General features: G+C 39.8%; 1 protein-coding gene across 1 annotated transcript; it reads right to left on the bottom strand.

The window, feature by feature from the left end:
• Positions 1-3,730: 3,730 nt before the first annotated feature.
• On the bottom strand, positions 3,731-21,246 carry LOC139480401 (ornithine decarboxylase 1-like). Its single transcript, XM_071263467.1, has 9 exons — positions 21,160-21,246; positions 13,343-13,439; positions 12,733-12,809; positions 12,086-12,258; positions 7,368-7,505; positions 6,748-6,913; positions 4,618-4,783; positions 4,320-4,444; positions 3,731-3,946 (listed from the first exon to the last, which is right to left on the bottom strand). Exons 1-9 carry the CDS (start codon positions 21,244-21,246, stop codon positions 3,731-3,733), a joined length of 1,245 nt encoding a protein of 414 aa, XP_071119568.1.
• Positions 21,247-21,342: the final 96 nt, after the last annotated feature.

Here is a 21,342-nt window from a genome sequence, read left to right as displayed (position 1 = left end):
TTACCAATGGTCTGACGAGCTGTCTGTGCTGCTGTGGTGAATCTGTCCTGCAGATGTTGCCGCAGGATGAGGCGATCTTGTCGTGGTGTTGTGACTCGGCGACGACCACTGCGTGGATGGTCATTAGTGCTGTTGGTGGTGTTGTAACGAATCCGAAGTCTTTCATTGGTTCGTACACTACAGTTAAAAGCATTGGCAATGACTTGGGTACGTTGTCCGGCATTTAATCGTCCGATGGCTTGTTCACGTTGTTGGGAGGATAGTCGTGGCATGGTCGCTGTCTTCCCAAAGCAACTGAATTCTCAGTAGGTGTCAGGTGGTTCTTTTACAGAACCCTGGCACATGTTTCACGTGCATTTTAATTTTCCTGTGCATCACTTGCAACTTGCTCCCATGGGCATCTCACAGTTCCCAAGGTTCACAACAGTTACACTGAACGCAACCGGTAGTATCAGTTGAATGTCAAAAACTGGCTTTTTTTTAAAGTCTAAAAAACATATTCATGAAGAAAAATAACAATTTTGATTATGCACAATTATGTCCTAATAATCCAAAAATACGACGTTTCTTTATCTGTTCAGTACATCAAGCCATGCGAAATGTGATACACTGTTCTGAGGATTAATCCATGCATTGGTAGATTATGTATGTTCTGTCGCCTGATCTACAAAACACAAAATGGTTGATGTTATTAAACAGACTCAATACTACGTCAGTTTATGAGCCTAGATATAAAGTTAATCAAAATTACAAATTTATTCATAGTCGTATTCATATTGTATTACAGCATATGTGACTATGCCAGAAGTGATGCTGCTCTGTGTGGACATTTTGCACATGTGTTCATGCGCACTTCACTCTGACTCTAAAGACAGAGTCATGCCGGAAGTTTGTTGAAAACTGACTACAAATCATCGTTGGTAAGAAGATGTAAAACATCCATTAACTTAAAAAGGTTGTCTGAAACCCGAGAAATATTTAGGATATGTTTACGAAACTTCTGGTTGTGCGCACTTGATATTACTCGTTGTAACTCTTTAGGAAGGTCCTTTGCTACCCGATTAGTTTCAGCTGACCCGTCCGTCTGTGCAACTGGTTTCTGTGTGAGAATGGGAAAGGTTACTATTTTAATAGATGCTGAGATGGATTCAGATGTTAATTATGGCCTGTTTTATTCTCGTTTGGGATCATACTGATGGCATTTTCAGTCTCCGGAATGCTTGCTTGCCAATACTATCAGAACTAGCTTACTCTCACAACAAATATGAAGAACTTGCTTGTCAAACTTTGAATGTTGTTTTTTTATTCTTCCATGCGGATATTAGAAATCATGCTCTGAATGGTGAATGGACTATCAGCATCACTACAAATCCCTTTCATCGTGTGGCTTTGGATGAGGGTCACGAATCAATTTTCAATATACGTCTGAAAGAATTAACAACGAATCTGTCAGAAACTTGCTAATTTCATGGTATGTCTGAACAAATACCTTTGCCTCTTCCTTAATGCAATTTTCCGTTTCAAGAAGAAACAAGAACTAACTGATTCAAATAGATTTGATTACGTTCAAGCTATTCGTCCAGATATACAAGAAAAGTGTATATTTAACTCAGATGATGCCTGAAAACTTTCAAACATGTTTTCTGAACAGACGACTGATCTTGACATGAAACAAACAAATCTTCTCACAATTGCCACAGAAAGACAGACACGCATGCATACATCCATTAGACAACATGTACTCCTCCTACATACTGACAAACCAAAGCGCAACAACGCACACAGCATTATCATGGCACGTGGTAGGTTGTATGGAGCTTTCAGGTGGCTGATTATTGAAATGAAAAATGCAGGAATGTCAGACTGTAATTTCAAGGCAAGTACAGATATACCGAACAACAAATGAAGTTAAGGACAGGCAACCAGGTCAGCCTCGTAAGCCATACAGGAGAGAAGATGTAACATTATTAAGGCTTGTGAGAGGACCTCCATTTGACAACGGTACAGTTTTAAAGCCACAGCATTTACCAGGGAGAGCGATTTCAACCAGAATCATCATCATCTGAAAACAGCTTGATAGTCAGAAGACCAGTCCTTGTTTTAGCCCCTTAATACAGAGCGCCAGACAGGGTAACAACAAGTTCCATAGCCAAGATACGAAGATAACAATGTGTTTTGATAGACATTAGTTTATTGTGGATGCAAAATATAAATTCAGTTTGTGAAACAATAATGGCAGGTAAGGTTACTCCAGGGAATGAATTACTTGCTACGTACATTCAATGTACAAAGTGTGATCACCAAACCCACAGTATATATAACGTAAGTTATAAGAGATGTTCCTTCTCATTCTCAATATGAGTTGACAGAAGCTGAAGAAATCAGATTCAGGGGAAGCAACTCATGGTCATGATGCCCATAACTGTACAAATACAACATACATGGTCGACCAATTTATCAACCAGACTATACCTGTGTATGTCTTACATACTTGGTGCTGCTATCGTGATGACACATATCTAAGAAATATGAATTAATTGTTTAAGCATGATATAACTCTGCTTTATATAAATATTGTAGTCAAAGAGTAAGTGAAGATAAATAGTGTATATTGTAACAAAGTAGGGAACATATAATCTAGGACTAAGTGCATGTGTAGAATGGAAATAATATATTAATGTATGTGATTGCTAAAGAGCTGTATAACGCTGGAATCCCGGAATGATCAGGCAATGAACCGACTGGGCTACCCGTCCGTCCGCAGGGATATCTTGGAAGCTCCGGTCAAGGTTCGTCAATTCGGCTTCGTCCATGGAATAAAGTAGAGAAAATACATCCCTGTGTTGTCGTACTTCCAACCGGACGAAACTGCTTATATCTCTTGTTTCAATTTTTTCCTAAAAAATTGTATTCCTGAAAAAAGATTAAAGACATCTTAAAGTAACCGATTCTTTTACTCGACGCTGGGGTAAACAGCTTCATTTATTGGTTGATAGCCACTAAGGAAGACGACTGATGAGACGAACTAGAGGAACAAACACATTACGGCGCTGGAGTGTTTGAGGAGAAACAAGCCTTGTCTGGGAAGACACGAGGCAGAAAGCATACATTGGGTATGAAAGGTTCCCTTCAAAATGCCAAACGTCAACGCCCGATAATAATCAGTCTCCAAACAGATTCTATCTGGCGTCAAATACAGAGTATTTATAACCATTACATCCCTAAATTACCGTTTCTACCAAACCGTTACATACATAATATACAGCTTCTACATGTATATAACCGTTACATCACTCACATGTCGTTTCTATATGAGCATCACATCCCTAATATGCAGCTTCTATTTAACTCTAACATATGGCGTCAATATAACCATTCCATCCCTAACATTGAATTTCTATATAACATCAACATCCCGAATATTGAACTTCTATATAACCGTTACATACTGCGTCTACATCCGTTACATGCCTAACATACTGATTCATATTCTGAGTAACAATTCTAACATAAACCTTCCTTATATCTGTAACATTTCTCACATGGTTACAACATGGTTACAACCTCAATGAGCGTGTCATACACTAAACTGTTCCATTCCGGATATGCAGCTTTGATAAAGGTTACATCCTTACATGCAACAGCAGCTTGATTGGCATGTTGTCCGAGATAGGCAATATGTTCCACTGAAAGACTGAACCAATCCTTCTGTAAGAATGAGACAGTGATCTTACCAGACCTTTTCTTCACATATATAATAACATCCAGGTATGGGCATTCCGTTAAAATGTGAAGCTATGCTCCTGGTGTAGGCGCCCATGTTCTCAAAGTACAACCAGTCCCCGATCTCCAGCTCGGGTAGAGAAAGGCCCTTCTGTACACAATCAGCGCTGTCACATGTCGGACCCCACAGGCTGGAGGTGAAGGTCACGTCACTAGAGGGCGCCTGTAACCGAACACTTTGGGATTAACTGTTTGATATTTTAGTGGTGGGAGGGTCTTGCATGGTTTGAGACGGGATTAGCTTTAACAGCCAGCACTTGGATACATTCACTATGTTTCTCTGAATGCAGTAGGGTGGGTGATAAATAAATTTTCTGTAACCCATGCTTGTTGCAAGAGACGAGATCGGGTGGTCTGGCTTGCTGATTTGGTTGTTGCATGTCATCGTATCGCAATTGTGTACATCGATGCTAATGATATCAATCACTGGATTGTCTGGTCCAGACTCGATTTACACAGCACTGTTAAAAAAACGGTATTAAAAAACAAAAAAATATACAAGATGAATGAAAGTGGAAAATAGGTGTAATATCTACCTTCACTAAATTTGTGGTTCTGCCTTCAAAGACAATGACGTTGAATGATCCATATATACCGTCTGTGAGGTAGTACATGAAGGATGGTTTCTTGTCACTTGGCATATCTGGCTCACAACTGTTTTCTGATAACAAATTGTACGACAACCATGATTAAAATTTATCATTTTAAGAATATTGACCGGTGGTCGTTTCATTTTTCTTAATGACTCATGACTGAATCCTAAACGTATGAAATATGTTTCTGGCTTTATTTGAGCAAATTGCCTGACATTCATTGCGCCACAGTTGCCTGTACCTGAATTCCTGTGATTTCCTTTAGGAAGGCATTTCTTTTTTCCGATCACACTAGTTAGTAAGGTGTAGGCCGATGATGAAAAGTACCGCCCAGGTTCTGCTATGACCTTGACATTGGAGCTGACAGGGAAGTACTTGTCAAGAGACTTGTTCAAGGTGGTGGCAACCTGAAACAAAATATGCCCTGGCACTGTAGCTCACCAGACAGAAATGCAAGAACAGCCACAGTGGCACATGTTTTATATTCACAAACAAGCTTCCAGAAGTGATGGATGCCCATTATCCCACAAATCCAGAATCGAGAATTGTGTAAAACAATTCATCTTCCATCTGCTTGAAAAAATTCTCATCCTGAAAAACAGTATTTCGTGAGCAAAGATAATCTTTGACATCGAGACATGAGTATGCTAGATAAGTATTACAGGCATACTGTCTGTCAGAATCATTTCACATGATCCAGTTCAAGATGTCACATCTTGCAAGTCACCGTGTCGTATCTTTGGAGAAGGTTATCGCTGTGATGACTGATACAGTTGATGGCCCTAATGTGAAATTCACAATAAGCATAATTTACCCTTATGTGGTAAAAAATACAACATAAACATACTTTTATTGACAAAATACATGCATTATAAATCAACATCACTACAATATACAAGTTATACCATGAATGAGAACAAAAAAGAAGGTATTGTGTCCACTGTTTGGAGAATGGGGTCAGCTGTTCAGTATTCGATCAATCATCTAGACTGAAATCAGCACATGAAACTCCTTTTAATCATTAAGAATGTCTCAATGTTAAGTCAGTATTGTGTATGCCCACCACAGGAATCAATGCATGCCAGAACGTGCCCACGAGAAGAAGAAGTGATACATACGACTGATCACAAGAAATGGAATTCAACACCATTCTTTTCAGAGGACCTGTGTTACGTGATCCTTGTTATAAGGGAGACCTGGATGCGCTCTATTGTGACGGTTCCACAAGAGTTCTATAGGTGATAAGTCTGGTGATTGTGCTGGCCAAGGCAATATGTTGCATGGGGCCAGGTGTTATCTTGTTGAAACGTGGTCTGTCCTGTTGTGTTGCAAGAACGGTAGACCAGGGTAGAGAGAATGGTATATGTAATGCTGCCACTTCGAAACGATTCAACATCTTGATTGCAACAATGTTGACACAAATGCAAGGGATAGCTTGAAGCTGCTCATACCAACCGCCAATTCTTTCTGTTGTAGGGTTAATCTTAACATGCTACTGTCCAACTGTTTGGGTGTGAATGAACAGGATATAGTTCATTTTAATACCCATATTTTTGTAGGCTGGCATGTTGTAAGTGCAGAGAAAGATTTACTTCAAAGTCAAGTTCCATTGATCTGGGTACTGTCGCATGTTCTATACTCAGCAAATTGTTTTGGATGTGTTTTGGTGATTGATTCTCAACCATTTTGTAACACTATTCTGGATTTGGAACTGACGTGTCTAAACAGTTTGGTAACGTTTATTCGTCAGTTTACACCAAAAGTTATGCTATTTATGTCCATCATCCACCGTCTTAGTAATTAAAAAGGTACATTCATAGAGCAGTTATGAGTACAAAAATGTCATGTTCACTATTTTGTCTGTCAATCTGAAGAAAAATGCACACTGGGCTTTTTCTACACATGGAGTCGTAAAACATGGTATTTTATTATATGAAAATGTTTTATTAAACTGATATTTTACAATGAACTGTTTTAAAATCACCAACATCTGTACTGTTTTAACGAACTGCGGGATCATTTTAACAATCTTCCCTATGTTGAACTCGACCTTCTTGTAAAGAAAAAAGTATCATGACTGTACCCAACACACGCACACACATACCCATACCCAAACCCCCTAAATATCAAATAGTCTGCCCCTAAGTGAGCAGGATTAAACGTCGCCCTGCGTGTGTCATCTTAATGTTTGGTGAGCCCATAGGAATGAAGGTTGTAGACGTTCGTCACTTTGATTTGTAATTAACAAACAAGAAACAGGAATTAAAATTATGACGAAGGGACACAACTATGGGACGCAACTCTGTTGACCGAATATTGACGTGGCCTGACACGACTAGGTCACCCGTATTCCAGGTTAAGATTGTTATACCTTTTCAAACGATAGGGGTGCTCCTTTGTGACCGAAGAAACCTCCGCCAATGTCAATTATATTCGGCGTGAATCCTAATTGCTCTGCCATAGCAAACACATTGCATGATCTCTGTAGTGAGACAGCAAACACTTCCGGGTCCTCTGCTCCACTCCCAACGTGGAAACTGCGGGTATAATGAGAGATAGTCAAAGTGATTCTGTAAGAGTAAGGATTATGTTCATATAATGTATAATTTAGTATCTGAGTCTGCATTGTCTCCATACAATCTTTCACTCAGGGGAGACAACCGATGTACATGTTATCTCCACAGCTGTCCAGCATAGGTTAACAACTCAAATAAATATTAAAATTATACATTACCATCATAATAAGCAGAGATGGTTAATGCCTCAAAAGGTGGTTATTGTTCTGTGGGTCGAAATCTGTTGTGTCTAACTACTGTTGTGATTGTATCCCCCCCCCCCAAATAAGACTGGGGGGGGTCGTGGGGCAGGGGCGGGCAGGGGCGGGCAGTTGTACAAATATTCCACACACACACAGACACAGACACACATCAAAGAAAGTTAACTACAGCCTTGTGTATTGTGATCGAGTCTAGTCTTAAAAAATGTTCTCACCTAACTCCGACAACATTGAGACCGAGATTTTTCGCTGTCTTCAATAGGCCACTGAAGTCACCTGAATGGCAGCCAAACTTTGTGGATAGGTCGTCAAACACTTTGTAGTGACCCGGGGGGACAATCCGTAGAAGGAGTCTGGAAGAAACAGCATGCTAGGGAGGGTTGGATTAAGTGGACTGGTTAGAGGTGCTAGTGAACTAGCTGCAGGAAGGGCATGCAAAATCAACTTGATAAGGGGCCAAAGGCAGTTCACACTTTTGTGTCATGTACAGTGAAATTATCTACATAAAGCGAAGCCATATATCAAACATGATGAAACTGGGATACAATTACTTTGTGGTTACGTTATCTTTCGTCAGATTGACTCAGAGTATTGCAGGGGGTGGACACAACCCAACTATAATGATGCTCAAAAGAAGTTGTCTCTATGACCATAGTTAATCTCCTATGGATGGTGGGTATTGAAACACACATCCTTCCAAATGTGGATGTTCTTTGAATTAATTTGAATGGTATATGTGAAGATATTAATAGGCATGTAGATGTTGGTGATTCATGAAAAGAAACTATATGTGGATTTCAAGCTCAATAAACTTATTACACAACATTTCGAGTTCTCATTCAAATTTTTTGTCCAAACACTGTTAACATACTTTGAGACATATTAAAAAGATGAAAATTGGCAAAACTGCTCATCCACCTTGAAATTAAAATGTCAAATGTTCTTAAAGTGAAACACAACACTAGTCTCTGAGACAATGGCATCGTAAGTCAGTATCTCTTGTGTCCGCCATGTGCATTGATGACTGCAGTGCAACGTCGATACATGGAATGGATCAGGCGGTTGATGAAGGCCATAGCTACTTGGGCCCACACTCTGAGGAACACCTGACGCAGTTCAGCTGCGCAGTTGTCAGCCTTGGTCGGACGTAATTCAGCCGTCTTTGAATCTCGTCCCACAGGTGCTCAGTGGGATTTAAATCGGGCCTGAGGGCAGGTCACTGCATGATTCTGATGCCTTTCTGCTGGAGGAAGTCTCTTGTTGCTCTTGCAGTGTTGGCACGGTAGTTATCATGCTGAAACTCGTGGTTGCGGCGACGTGCCAAATAAGGTATTGTGTGGAGTCTCAAGACTTGATCAATGTACCGAGCTGCTGTGACACCATTGCCTCTCCCTGGAACGATGTTCTGGAAGACCACAGGGCCGACCCTCCATGCAAGACCAATTCCACCCCACACCATGATGCTCGGACCACCCCACGAGTCTCTCTCAGCAAAACAATCATCCGAATAATGTTCCCAATGGCGTCTCCAAATTCCCTCTCTGCCATCTGCTGTTGAGATACAGTAACAGTTCTTGCATTAGAAGTGGACTCTTCTCCACTGCTAGTGGCGCCAATGCTGGTGCTGTGTTGCCCACTGAAGACGGTCCCAATGATGACATTGTGTCAGAATGGGTCCTTGGTGTGGCCTGTGACAGTGGAGGTGTCTGTTCGTCAATCGTCAACACATGGTGTCTGCACTAATGTGTCCCCATGGTCTGTCAAGCAGTTTCCACAACAGCAACAAAGCGATCTTGAAGATGCTGTCGCACATTCTGACGATCCTGATGTCGGGTGGAGACCCTTGGTCTGCCACTACGTGGTCGGTCATCTGTAGTGTTGGTGGTCTGGTACCATTGCTGGAGCCTGTATATGGTCCTTACATGGACTTGAAATGCATTGGCTACTTGCCGGGCGGTTTGTCCAGCTTGCAATTGTCCAATGGCTTGGTGTCACTGATTTCTTGTAAATCTTGGCATGTGGCAGCAATTCATAAACAAATGAATGATTTTTATAGGGCAAGAAATTGGGGAACGCATGTGCATTTCAATTTGCACGGAACTCACGTGCACTAGGTTATCATGGCCGTTGTCGTAATGTGTTTGGGCGATCGGTTTTATTGTAAGGTAATGTTAAATTTTAGAAACTTTGACAACAGTTACCCAGATATTTAAATGACAACTTTTCATGCAATGTTACTTTGGGTGACATTACTTTTGCGGTTGAGTTTATATAATATACTTAGTATAGGTATAAACCAGAGGCTGTAATGTGTACAGACCTTGTTCCACCTGAACAAACAAGATCAAGTCATCAAACATTAGGGTCGGTTTCCACGTTCTGTAGCCTTTGTTAACGTCAGTTTGCATTCCTCCAGTTGTCTGTACAGCTTGACAACTCAGTACTTTATATAAGGAGGCACGGGTGGCCCAAGAGTCTTGATGTACAGAGTTGCGTTCCGTGGGAAACTTTTGATTTTGTTTCTATGTTCGTCAGCACCATACCCGTGCTCGTGGGTTTTACCAAAGAAACAAACGCCTGAGACCTGCATCACTTTGGGCTTTCCTCGCACATAAAGCTGACATGACATGATATGACTGGAATACTGTTAACAACTCTCTGATGTGTCGTTAATTAATGTTATTTGCATACTCGTATATGCAAGGGGTCGGCGTTTGGTTCTCGGTTGTAAGTGACAACATTGAGACGATGGCTTGCGGTATATACAATTTTACTTAATATAGGTAGATACATACATACAAAAAACACTATGTGCCGGATCAGCACATAGTGATAGTGATTGTTGTCTTGGTGTCCTGGAGCACCCAGCCTAAGCCTTGCTAGGCTAAAGATAAGACCTTTATCTCCCTCCATCCGATTTTCTCTCTGGACCAATGTTTATAAAGCCAAGGTCACCTGACATTTAGTAATGTAATCAACAGTAATATACTGAACCAAATTAAAAAAATCACAATCCTAAAATTTTAACATTTTGACCAGTTATCATTGTGGGTCCTTATTGTGTATTTAAACAGTAATGGCCACGTATCGTGTTCAGATAATACCCATTTTTTGTGCAGGTGATTTGATCAAAATCACGTGCACAGCACTATAGTGGCAAAAGTGTTTTTTCACGTGCAACTGGTCACGTGGCCATAATACCCACGTGTTTTCAGCCATACTTGTTAGCAGTCATTAACAAAAAAAGAAAAACACAAGAAAACAAAAGTCTTTCGACCATTTCTCATGCCACACCCTTCAAATGTGCAACGTGAACGTGCCATCAGCATGTTGCAGACGGGAACGTCCGTAGCTGAAGTTGCAAGGACGATGGGTTTTAGTCGACGGACTGTTTATGATTTACAGACGCGTCTACAGCAAACGGGTAACACCGCTGATCGCCTTCGGCCAGGTCGACCACGTGTGACGTCACATGCGGAGGATCGTCAGATTGTCTAACGTCACCCCCGCAACTGATTTTTGATGGCTACATCAACCAGAAATGAACTGTTTAGGGGTAGACCGAGTGCGCAAACTGCTCAAAACCGTCTGAGAACTGTTAACCTTCAACCACGACGGCCATACTGCGGGACGATTCTGACTCAATTCCACAGACGTCAACGTCAATTCTGGGCACAGCAACAGTTACGATGGACTCAGAGGAATTGGAATCAAGTCGTGCTGATGGTAGGGCGAGGGTGTGGAGGCGCCGTCATGAACGTTACGCCCAGTTTTGTGTACAGGAAGTTGACAGATTTCGAGGCGGAAGTGTCATGGTGTGGGGGGCTTTCTGTGGCAATGCACGTTCCAGCCTTTTTGTTATCCGTGGCAACCTCAACGCTGTTGCTTACCGCAACCAGGTACTGGCACCAGAACTTCTGCCTTTTATGGCAGTGCATGGACTCGGTTTGATCTTCCAACACGACAATGCCAGACCCCACAAAGCAATTTTGACAAGGAATTTTCTTCAGAATGCGGGAGTCAACGTCATGGACTGGCCGTCAAGGTCTCCCGACCTCAATCCCATCGAACACGTCTGGGATGCTCTTGGCAGAAGTCTGTGCACTCTCCAAAACCAACCACAGAATATGCAAGATCTTGGCACCCTTTGCAGCAACAATGGCGTCGTCTTCCCAATCATGTGTTCACAAGCATCACAAGGTCCATGCGGAGGCATTGTGTGGCAGTTGTCAATGCACATGGTGGCCATACCCGCGACTGAACTTGTGTCCCATCAGATTCTCGTGCTTGTGACTTATGATTTAAACTGTTGATGTTATTATGGTCCTGTGCAGGGACAAAATCTTGAAGGGGAAGTCTTAGCAGTGTTGCTAAGATATTTGACAAGGGAAGGTTTGGGAGATTGGAGAACTTGTTCTTGATCAGCGACGTTCTTGTTGTTTCTTCAAACTTGTTACATAGTGAATCTCACCCGAGTGTCTTTTGATAACACAAGTTGATAAAAGTGGAAAAACTCCGAGGCTTGCCAACTACATGTAGTTTTTCCACTTTTAACAACGAATGTGACGTTGCTAATGAATAATTTGCATATACTCGTATATGTAAGGGGTCAGCGTATGGTTCTCGGTAGGAGCTTATTCAATTTTACTTTATACAGGTCAGCACATAGTGGTAGTGGTTTGTTGACATGGCGCCCCGGAGTACCCAGCCTAACCCTAGCTAAGCTAAGGGTAAGACCTCTCTCTCTCTCTCAGTGTTTCAAGGCATATAGATGTCATGGCTCCAGGGTAATTCGCTTTTGGAATTAAATGTTCATTCAGACAATGGGCGTCCAAAATCGGTTGCTGTGACACTGTTAAAAACGACTGGTTTTAAGCCCAATACCCACATTCACTCTCTCACTCACTAGATAATCTAGATGTTTTAAGAGTACCTTGCACCTGGAAACATTGACTTGACTTTGTAGAGTTCAGCTTCACAGTCAAAAGTCATGAGATCTATGTTATTCTTTGTTGCATACTCAAGATGGGAAATCTGTTTGCATGGGTTGGCATACACTATCCTGTCTGCGGCCACGCCCATTTGTAATACCATCTCCATCTCAGCCTGTTGAAAAAAGATTAAATTCCCATGGAGATATTTAAGATAGCAAGAGCATATGATTTCTTTCTCTTTTCTGTAGTTCTGACAAGAGACGGAGATTAGGTTCTGAAACGCATTACATTGTTACAGATCAGTTTGCTCTCGAAATATCATTCTCTGCTCTATGGAAAAAATACGACCCCAGCTTCTAGTTAGGCCCAAGAAGATTTTGCATTCATATCAGCCCTCTGTTCTACTAACCTTATAATATGAATGTGTGAACTTAGATTTGCACTCGATGTTCACTATTTGATAGTGGTTCAAAAACACATGTTTATGTTATGATCGTGATAGTACAATCGACTCTGCTTTTAGAAATGTCTTGTGAATATGGAAAGGTTTTTGACGTTTTTATTTACCTATCTCTCAGGTGTATATTTTCATTGTGGTTCACAATTAAACATCCAACACGACCATATAGAGATTATGAGGAAGTACCTTGCTTGCACAGTCGAATCCGGTTCCCAGTTCTGACAGAACACGAAGTAGTAATGGATCAGGGTTACTCTTGATAGCTGCAGGGGGCAAAGGTCTCACATAAATATTTAAATCGATTACACAAAATGTACAAAATGGTGTTTTGAGAATTATTCATCATAATGTCAGCTGTGAGTATGAAATCAGAAGTTTGAAATGTTGTGGGGTTTTTCAAATTTAATCAAACAAAATGTCCTCAACAGACCAATACGAATTAGGGTTGTGAACGCCGTTGGACACATTATTCCACTTTCGTCACAGCATGTAAGGAAGCATAAGTGGGAGAAAGTGATGGCTTAGACGTTCACCACTTTGGTGAGCCTCACGTACATGTGAATGGTGCCAGCAAAACTAAAAACGTAATGATGGCAATTATGGAATACAAGGGATACAACTTTTAATTAATCTTAGAGGACTGGACCTCCGTGCCCCAATGTAAAATGAGAAATGGTGAGCGAGACTTTTATGAAATGGCAAACTTGTGCTTAGCAAATAAGTTAGCACTGACTTATTCGTGCCCTGCTCTCCAACGTATGCAGGGATTTATATACTAATCATGTAATGAATTCACCGTAGAATGGTTCCACCCGTGGCAATAATTTCTTCCAACGTTGATGGTTGCTGACAACGTCACCGACATCCATAACATAGAAAGCATCGTCATCTCCCTGCAACGTAGATATCTACATATATACATCGACATAGCTGAGCCATCGGGCATGTGCATTGTTTTCAGTTAATTCTTTGTCCTACAGGTGTCCCAAAGGAAGATTACTTGATCTTTAAAAAACTTGGCCTGAACACGATAATATATGGTAATGCAAGAACATATAGGTTTTGTCTCGTGGCTTTAAGATCTAGACCATACACATCGAGGTGTATTGGCGAATACACCTACAGTTTCATCGTGCGACTATTGGTGTATTGGTGTATACACTGAGGAATGCATGGGTATATCTATCTTTGTGCCCAATTTGGGCATATATTTATTTTTATTCATTTAAATCATTTGTTCCTGCTTGTTTTAAAACTAAACCTAATGGGCTGTCCAGACACAAAATTAAAAGAACAGCAAAACATTACTCTGACTGTTGAATCTGTGATATGATAAAGGGATTCAGTTTTAAGTATTCACACACAAACACACAGATTAATTCTTGACTTGAGATTAGATTTAAGTCACAAACATTGCTGTTGTATTTATCTTATTCATGTTTATGCTTTTAAATGATACTGAAATGTGTAAAGAAACAATCCAAGCTGGCTTCACTCGTGTCTGTGAAAAATTGAATTTAAGAACGATTTATGAATTTCCCTTTTCACACACAAGGTTCGGGAATTAGCCATGCCATGTCATACAACAAGCATGATATCCGGCGAATATGGCACATTATCAATAAAACCAACTGATCTATTATTTTCATATGGAAGCCCCAAGCAACATTGAAAGACTTCTGCTCTACCAGCCGACGATTCTAGCAAATTTTAGTTTCACTAACACAATAACAGTAAGGGTGGTTTATTTGTTACAGATCATCCTCAAGTATTTGGTTACTGTATGGTCAAACATAATCATATACAGCTCTGTATTTAAATTATTTGCAATTATGTATACTACCAACAAAAATACGGGAACAAATGAAATAATTGTGAAGGTGTAATGTCTGTAAAATTTTATTTCCGGTGCGTAGATAAGTATCTGGTGTGTCCACTATGTTGGGCAATACATGCATGACACCTTGATGCCAAACTGTTGATTAACTTGCACATGGTTGCCCTGGGTATTGCCCACAGTTCCGCCTGAAGAGCTGCCCCAAACAGGTACATGTTGGCGGGTGCAGGGTCTGTACACGGTCCGCTTGACATCATCCCACAGATGATCCGCTGGAGACATTAGGGGACTTAGCAGATGTGGTCTGGCATTGTCATCTTGCAGTTTAAAATTTCTGCTGATAATGCTAGGGCATGGAAAAACGATGGGACAATTTCGTCAACATGTCGCTGCCAATGTCCATTCATAATAATCGCATAAGTAAACTGTCATCATCTGTAAACATAGGGTAACGCCATTGGCTCGTAGCCCACCACTTGTGTTGCCTAACCTTCATATTTCTCCGCCTATGGTAAGCTGTTAGGGTCACACCCTTCACAGGACACCTTGCTTTCAAGCGGATGGCATAGAGATGGCTTTTAACAGAAGAAGTGGAAATTCGCTTTCCTCCATTTTAGGGAATTCGCTATTGACAACACGGCAAGGTTTGAATCTTTTGTTTAGTGCAATTAATGTAATGAGACGATCTTATCTAGGTGTCGTTTTATTCCTGCCATGCCCAGATCTCATTGCAAACACACACGATTGACGGTACTTGTCCCACAATCGAAAATGTACACTTTTGGATTTGCCAAACATTCGGACAACATGGTATATTGACGTCCACTCTCCAGCATACCCTTTTCGCCAATTTGTCTGTTCATTGAGATAGTGTCTCTTAGGCATTTTTAAATGTATGCTTAGCTCAATAGCCTTAATGATTGTGACTTCCCCTATATGAGCAGACACTTTGGCTTCTGTGTGCACGATGCAAGATGTGAAACATAATTGTGATTAGGTGTTGCATTCAGATGCAACGTCACATTATTGTAAATGTACACCTCAATGATAGCTACATTCACATCATTATTCCCTTATCTTTTGTCGGTTGTGTATTATTTAAAGGAAAATTTGTCATCAGGCTCATTAAAACGTAAGAGAATGAGAAGGTGTGCAATGCAAGTAGTATAGACGATGGGGGTACGATGACACTCCACCCTGGACCAGGACCAGGCCCTAACAATGCTTCTATGGGGGTTTTAAGTTCATGTGAATTATGTGATGATGATGCCTTGATCGTCATGTATCAAGATGCCCTCCTATATCCATGGAAACCTTTAAGCCAAATTGTAATGCAAATATTCTCTATTATTTTTATTCATATGCATACCATTATTTCGTACTTAGTGATATTCAACATTTTTACTAAGTTCTTCATTCATTTTACTACGAGACCAGACCGTATACTCTTCTTCACATTTGGAAAGAAATAATTTGGATGGCTTGACATCCATGACAAGATATACACCTTGTGGTATTTCTTGCCTTTTCATAATTTTGTCCCAGAGCATAAATGCTTTGACAGTTTTTTCAAGTTCTTTTGTTTGCTTGTAATTGTCCATTGTTATACACTTGTGTAAACATTTGTCTAAATGGTAATATTTCATTGTATTGAAGGAACATCAATATTAATTAATGATGGATAAAATTTACCATGGCCAGTGAGGATATTGGAATGGTAAAGGGGCAATACAAAAACTAGCTGCAGTGGCTAAGGTATCTAAAGATGTTGCCAAGGACTGGTTAAAGAAGCAACCAATATGGCAAATATACTTACCAGCCCTGTGATAAATATCAAGGAAAAGGTTTGATATTTCTATAACTAATGAAGTTCATTAGGCTGGCATCTTGTTGCCAAGCTATTGTTGAAAGATTCAACATTAGATTTCCAAATCTTCAGCACCAAGGAGAGGTAAAGAACAAAAACCTACAGACAGAGTAAGTAAGATATTTAAACCAGCCCCGTGAAGAAGGACAACGCAAGTGATCAGGTTTGGTCTCTTAAGATATATAGCATGAGTGGATTGGTTATGAAAGAAGGCCAGCCCTTTCTGTATTATCTTAAAGATGGGCCGGGCAGACGATTTGTGTGAGAAGAGTTGCTTATAGTTCCCAGCGATACAGTATTACCTCCCAAAATAGCCATAGACATAGGTAGTTACACCATCCTTGTAAATCCATCTCTTTGTATCTAAGAGGGATGAGGATGCCCTTTTTATTCTTAATCCATAAATCCTGTGCTTGTCACTTTCTATTCATCTCATGTTTGAATGTTTTGCCGTTGAGTTATGCATCTTTCTACTGTTCATGTTTTATATGCTTTTCCACCACATACTTCTCAACACCTTTAGCTTTTTCATCTCCACATTATCAGACTTGTTTATAGAATCCATCTTCAGTCTTAATCCAACATACTCAGCAATTGGATTTGTTGCACACTCATTCTTCATATTGCCTAATACCTATCTATTTACTGTGCTGTGCAATGGATTATCTTTGGGGTAATTGCTCGTTTCATACATATCTTTATGCACATCCTCGGTTTGTATTTCTATTAGCAAAGAATATGTATCAGTGTATAACAAGTCGCATCCATCAGCATATTGCTTCTTATGTTCATTGTAATAAAAGTCATATAGTAAGTGTTGTGATAAGTCACAGGTGCAATTGTTTTTACGTTGTATCTAAAAACTATATATCAAAACCCGCACACCTTATGTTCTTGTGTATGGTATGTAAAACTGCATTCAGTACTATGTTCAGTATTTTCTATCTGTTTTATAAGGGCTTCAAAGTCAGCATAAAGTAATTATGGCACTGGCATTTGATTACAATAACAATCAAGTTTAATATATTTTATCCTTTTTAGGCATATCGATCCTGACAGCAGTCTGCCAAGCACCTCTACAGACTTACAGTCTTCTTTATGCTCTTCGAAAAGATATTGCCTGCTGTATCCATGCACACATCTTTGACAGAAACATTTCCTTTCCCTATGTGTTGTTTGATCCTATAATAGGCTGCTAAAACTCTTCATCCATGTTTTATGATGTTTGCCATCTTTTTCAAAAAGAGATAGATTGATTCGTGGAATATTTTTCTGTTTTTCCAACTTATTAATTTGTGAGATTGGTTTAGGAGCATCTATACGTCCAAAGTTGAGGCCATCATTTTGGGTATAGCTGGAAGGCCTCTCTGAACATTTTTCAGAATCTGCAGGAGTAAGTGAGTTGGGTTTAATGCCGCTTTTAACAGTTTTCCAGTTATATCACGGCATGTCAGCTTAATGTGGGAGGAAGGCCCAAACTGATGCAGGTCTCAGACGTTTACCACTTCGTTGAAACCCATGAGCAAGGGTATGGTGCTGACAAACCTAGAAACACAATCAGGGCAAACCGGGATTCGAACCCACAATCATAGGCTTCTTGCATGCCCAATGGATGCAAATCTGCACACCGAATCGCAGAGTCTTAGAAGACTAGGCCACCAATGGCCCCAAATCTGCAGGAAATAAGGCACTTCTAAATGCCCATCTAAAACAGTTATGATTATTTTTAACGTTAATTATTGCTTGTTTTTTCATATGATATGAGGGTAAATTTATATAAGATCCACATTTCAAAGGCATGTAATTTGCGATATCTTAAAACAAAGTTTCAATTCTATCCACAATCCAACCTGAACCTCTATTAGTACATTGCTCTAAAGTTTCTTGGATCTGTTGAAATGATGTATTTAATAATGAACTTATAGAATTCGATTTGGTTAATACTTCTTGTTGGCCCCAGAAATAAGTATTGGTTGTGTATTTTCAACGCTGTCATCAGTGTTATTTTCACTTAATGACATTTTAAATATTAGCTGATATTTTATTCCTTTCCAAATCATCTAAGTCCTCATTCATTTTGCTTCATAGCATCCTGGGGGAACAAATCTTAACTAGTAAAGCAATCAATTCAGCTTTTTTTTCAAAAATAACATCTCAGTTTGTGATTTCTTGCCTGAGCTTTGAGTCCTCTAACAGTCGGGGGTTTGTTGTAGTCCAAACCAAGTAAGGTGATCAATTCACTCTTTCGCATTTGAGAATAACCACTTAGACCACATTGTTTTGCCAGAGCTATCAGTTCTCTGACAGAAGCCACTGTTCTGTATGACTTTATGCAAAGTCAATCTCTAAATGGTGTTTCTTAATGTGACTAAATTCTAATTCTTCTCGAGCTATTTCTCTCTTTGAAGTAATCCTTCCCTGCGTAAATATTCGGGTTTCAAACTGTGGCAGCTCCATGGGCCTTACATAAACAATGATGACCCTTGACCTCAATTCCACATACAGAACAAGTATAGTTAACGTGAACATTCCTTGTTGCTATGACATGAATTCCACAATATTCACCCACACTACACTTGCCACAAGCGATGGACTTCCCCATCAGCATGAACTGCCATCGTGATAAATATACACTTCCAGTTACATGTGTCTAAAAGCGGGTCAGCTGAGCTGTTTCAAGTTGTTCTAAAGCTTTATCCCTATATTTGTCTTAATAAGCCATACCACTGCTATAACAACAGTAGCTAGTGCCTATGGAGGCCAATCCATTCAGCATGTGGACTGTGTTCAACTAGTAGTAGTTTTGTCTTTCTTGTTGCGGGACCTTTTTTACCTGCTGCTACCTTTTTAGCTTTCTTAGTCACTCTCACAACTTGTGGTGTTTCTGCATTCACTTGTGGTGTTTCGGCTTCCATTAATATTAGGTAGGCACTTATGTTTAACTTGATAGTACTTAGCTATTATTATAGCAGTGGTAAATAGTGCTAAGAACATTCCGTATCTATGGTAAAACTCACAGCTTACTGCACTTAAAGCATGTCCAACAAATGGGTCTTCCTCGAGAGATTCGCATAGATACAGCCGATTTTCTGGTGGGATAGGAAGAAATATAATGGCTACAGCTGTTTATTGTTGTAACATAGCTGAACCTATTCCTTATTGTAGACTCATATTTCACATATAGTTTTTTAATTTCTTCATCAGGTATGTTATCATTTTTTTCAGTTGTTTAATTTTCCCCTTAGTATTGGGTGCATTTCCCACCAAAGGCCACAAGTCTTTCTCTATGTTGTTCTATAGATTTATTCACTATAGGTTCTGTCTCATCTTGGAGCAGTTGTTAAAGAAGTTCATTGCATTCCATCTTTTTCATGTAATACACTAGCCGATATTTAAGACTAAAATAATTACATTTGAAATATCCAATACAACCTGAAACAATAAACTGTTGCAAATGAATGAGTACTTGCCACCACATTATTGTATACACAAATGTTTGGAAGTGTTCAATTTGCTATATTTTGCTGAGCATTTTCTACATTTGCAAAGCAGTTGCTATATTTTGCTAAACAGTTACTATATTTTGCTGAGCAGTTCCTATATTTTGCTGAGCAGTTGCTATATTTTGCAAAGCAGTCTCTATATTTTGCAAAGCATAAGCTACATTTTGCTGATCATTTACAACATTTGCAAAGCAGTTTCTATACTTTGCTAAGCAGTTGCTACATTTTACTAAGCAGTTGCTATATTTTGTTGAGCAGTTGCTACATTTTGCTAAGTAAATGTATAAGCAGCTGATAATCACATACAAATATAAGTTTAAATTACCAGTCCTTTCAGCCTTCTTCTTTATCTGTGTAGTGACACCCTCACTAGCATTCTCTATTCTCCGCCATTTGTGATGATGGGTAAGGTACATCATTTCACTAAGATAATGAATAGTGGGATTTTACTTGGCGCTTACATTCCTTCAAAAGAGTGTGTTAATAGCTCCACTGTAAGATAAACCTAGCCATATGTTATATGAGTTGCCCAGCATTAAAAGATATTAACTTAAATTTGAAGGCTATACCTCAATGCTCTACCATCTACATTGAAGTATTGTTTGGGGATGCACCAAAAGATGCCCAAGCTGTGTAATTCGGGTTACGTCTTAATTGGGTAAAGAAACATGAACATCAACATTGAGTATTTTTATACAGACAGGAAGAGCGCACTTTTCAAGACTTGATGGGGTCCAGTTTATAGCTGGAAGCATTCTGCTTAGTCAGAATTTATGCCCCCAAAAAACTCGTATCTAATAAGGTTGATATGGAAGTAGCAGCTGGAGTCTCTGAACCGACAAAAATAGCTCTTAAATATATTTCACGTCAGTAGCAAAAGAAAGCATTACAATATGATAGTGTGTGTTGGCTGAATCAAAGTTAAATAGCATTGCGGATCATATCTCAACAGCATTAAGCTGATTGCAAGATATCTGAGGAAGAGTTTCCAAATACAACACAATGAAGCAGGAGATTCGATCTAAGAACAGTGGCATTAGTGAAGATGAGAAACAAGGTTCATAGAACAGTGAGACAACAAGCGCACCAAGCATTCCGTCCCAAAACCAGAGAACTGGTGGGAGATTAAGAATTATTTCTTTTCTTGATACAGGATGACATCTTGATAAATATATTTACGTCATACATGATGATCCAGTGATGCACATTTCCTTTATACGCATAGATTTGATACTTGTTGGGGCAAAGGAGAACGTCTTAATTGCATTTGACGAACACTGACACGAGTTGAAATTAACGTTACAAATCCTTCCTCAAATACCAAGGCTGTAAACGTTAATTTGCATTATGCAAATATAATCTGTCATTCCTGGTAGCTTCGAAGTTTTTCTCCAATTCGACAATACCTTCAGTTCTGTAGCGCTCACTGCTGCGGCAACTCTGTCTGCTTTTGACTGATTAGCAGGCACCATGTGGACATGTTGTCTGTTCATGGTCAGTTGTGTGAGAGATCAGTTGAGATGTAGTTTGGTTGTCACAGCCGTGATATGTACTCCAGCGATGATGAAAAGCAGGAATATGTAACGCTG

The sequence above is a fragment of the Haliotis cracherodii genome, unplaced genomic scaffold (genome assembly GCF_022045235.1).
Source record: "Haliotis cracherodii isolate W230 unplaced genomic scaffold, xgHalCrac1.p SCAF_4, whole genome shotgun sequence".
Taxonomy (NCBI): domain Eukaryota; kingdom Metazoa; phylum Mollusca; class Gastropoda; order Lepetellida; family Haliotidae; genus Haliotis; species Haliotis cracherodii.
Note: the sequence above shows the minus strand (reverse complement) of the source record. Positions and strands in the feature narration are given on the sequence as shown.

Bases quoted from the DNA above. Each gene is read 5' to 3' on its own strand.
- LOC139480401 (XM_071263467.1), bottom strand. From the start codon at position 21,246: ATGAACAGACAACATGTCCACATGGTGCCTGCTAATCAGTCAAAAGCA. The intron at 12,259-12,732 runs GTACTTCCTCAT...TTTTTTCAACAG, and splicing joins GATTCGACTGTGCAAGCAAG to GCTGAGATGGAGATGGTATT. The intron at 6,914-7,367 runs GTGAGAACATTT...TTATACCCGCAG, and splicing joins CTCAATGTTGTCGGAGTTAG to TTTCCACGTTGGGAGTGGAG.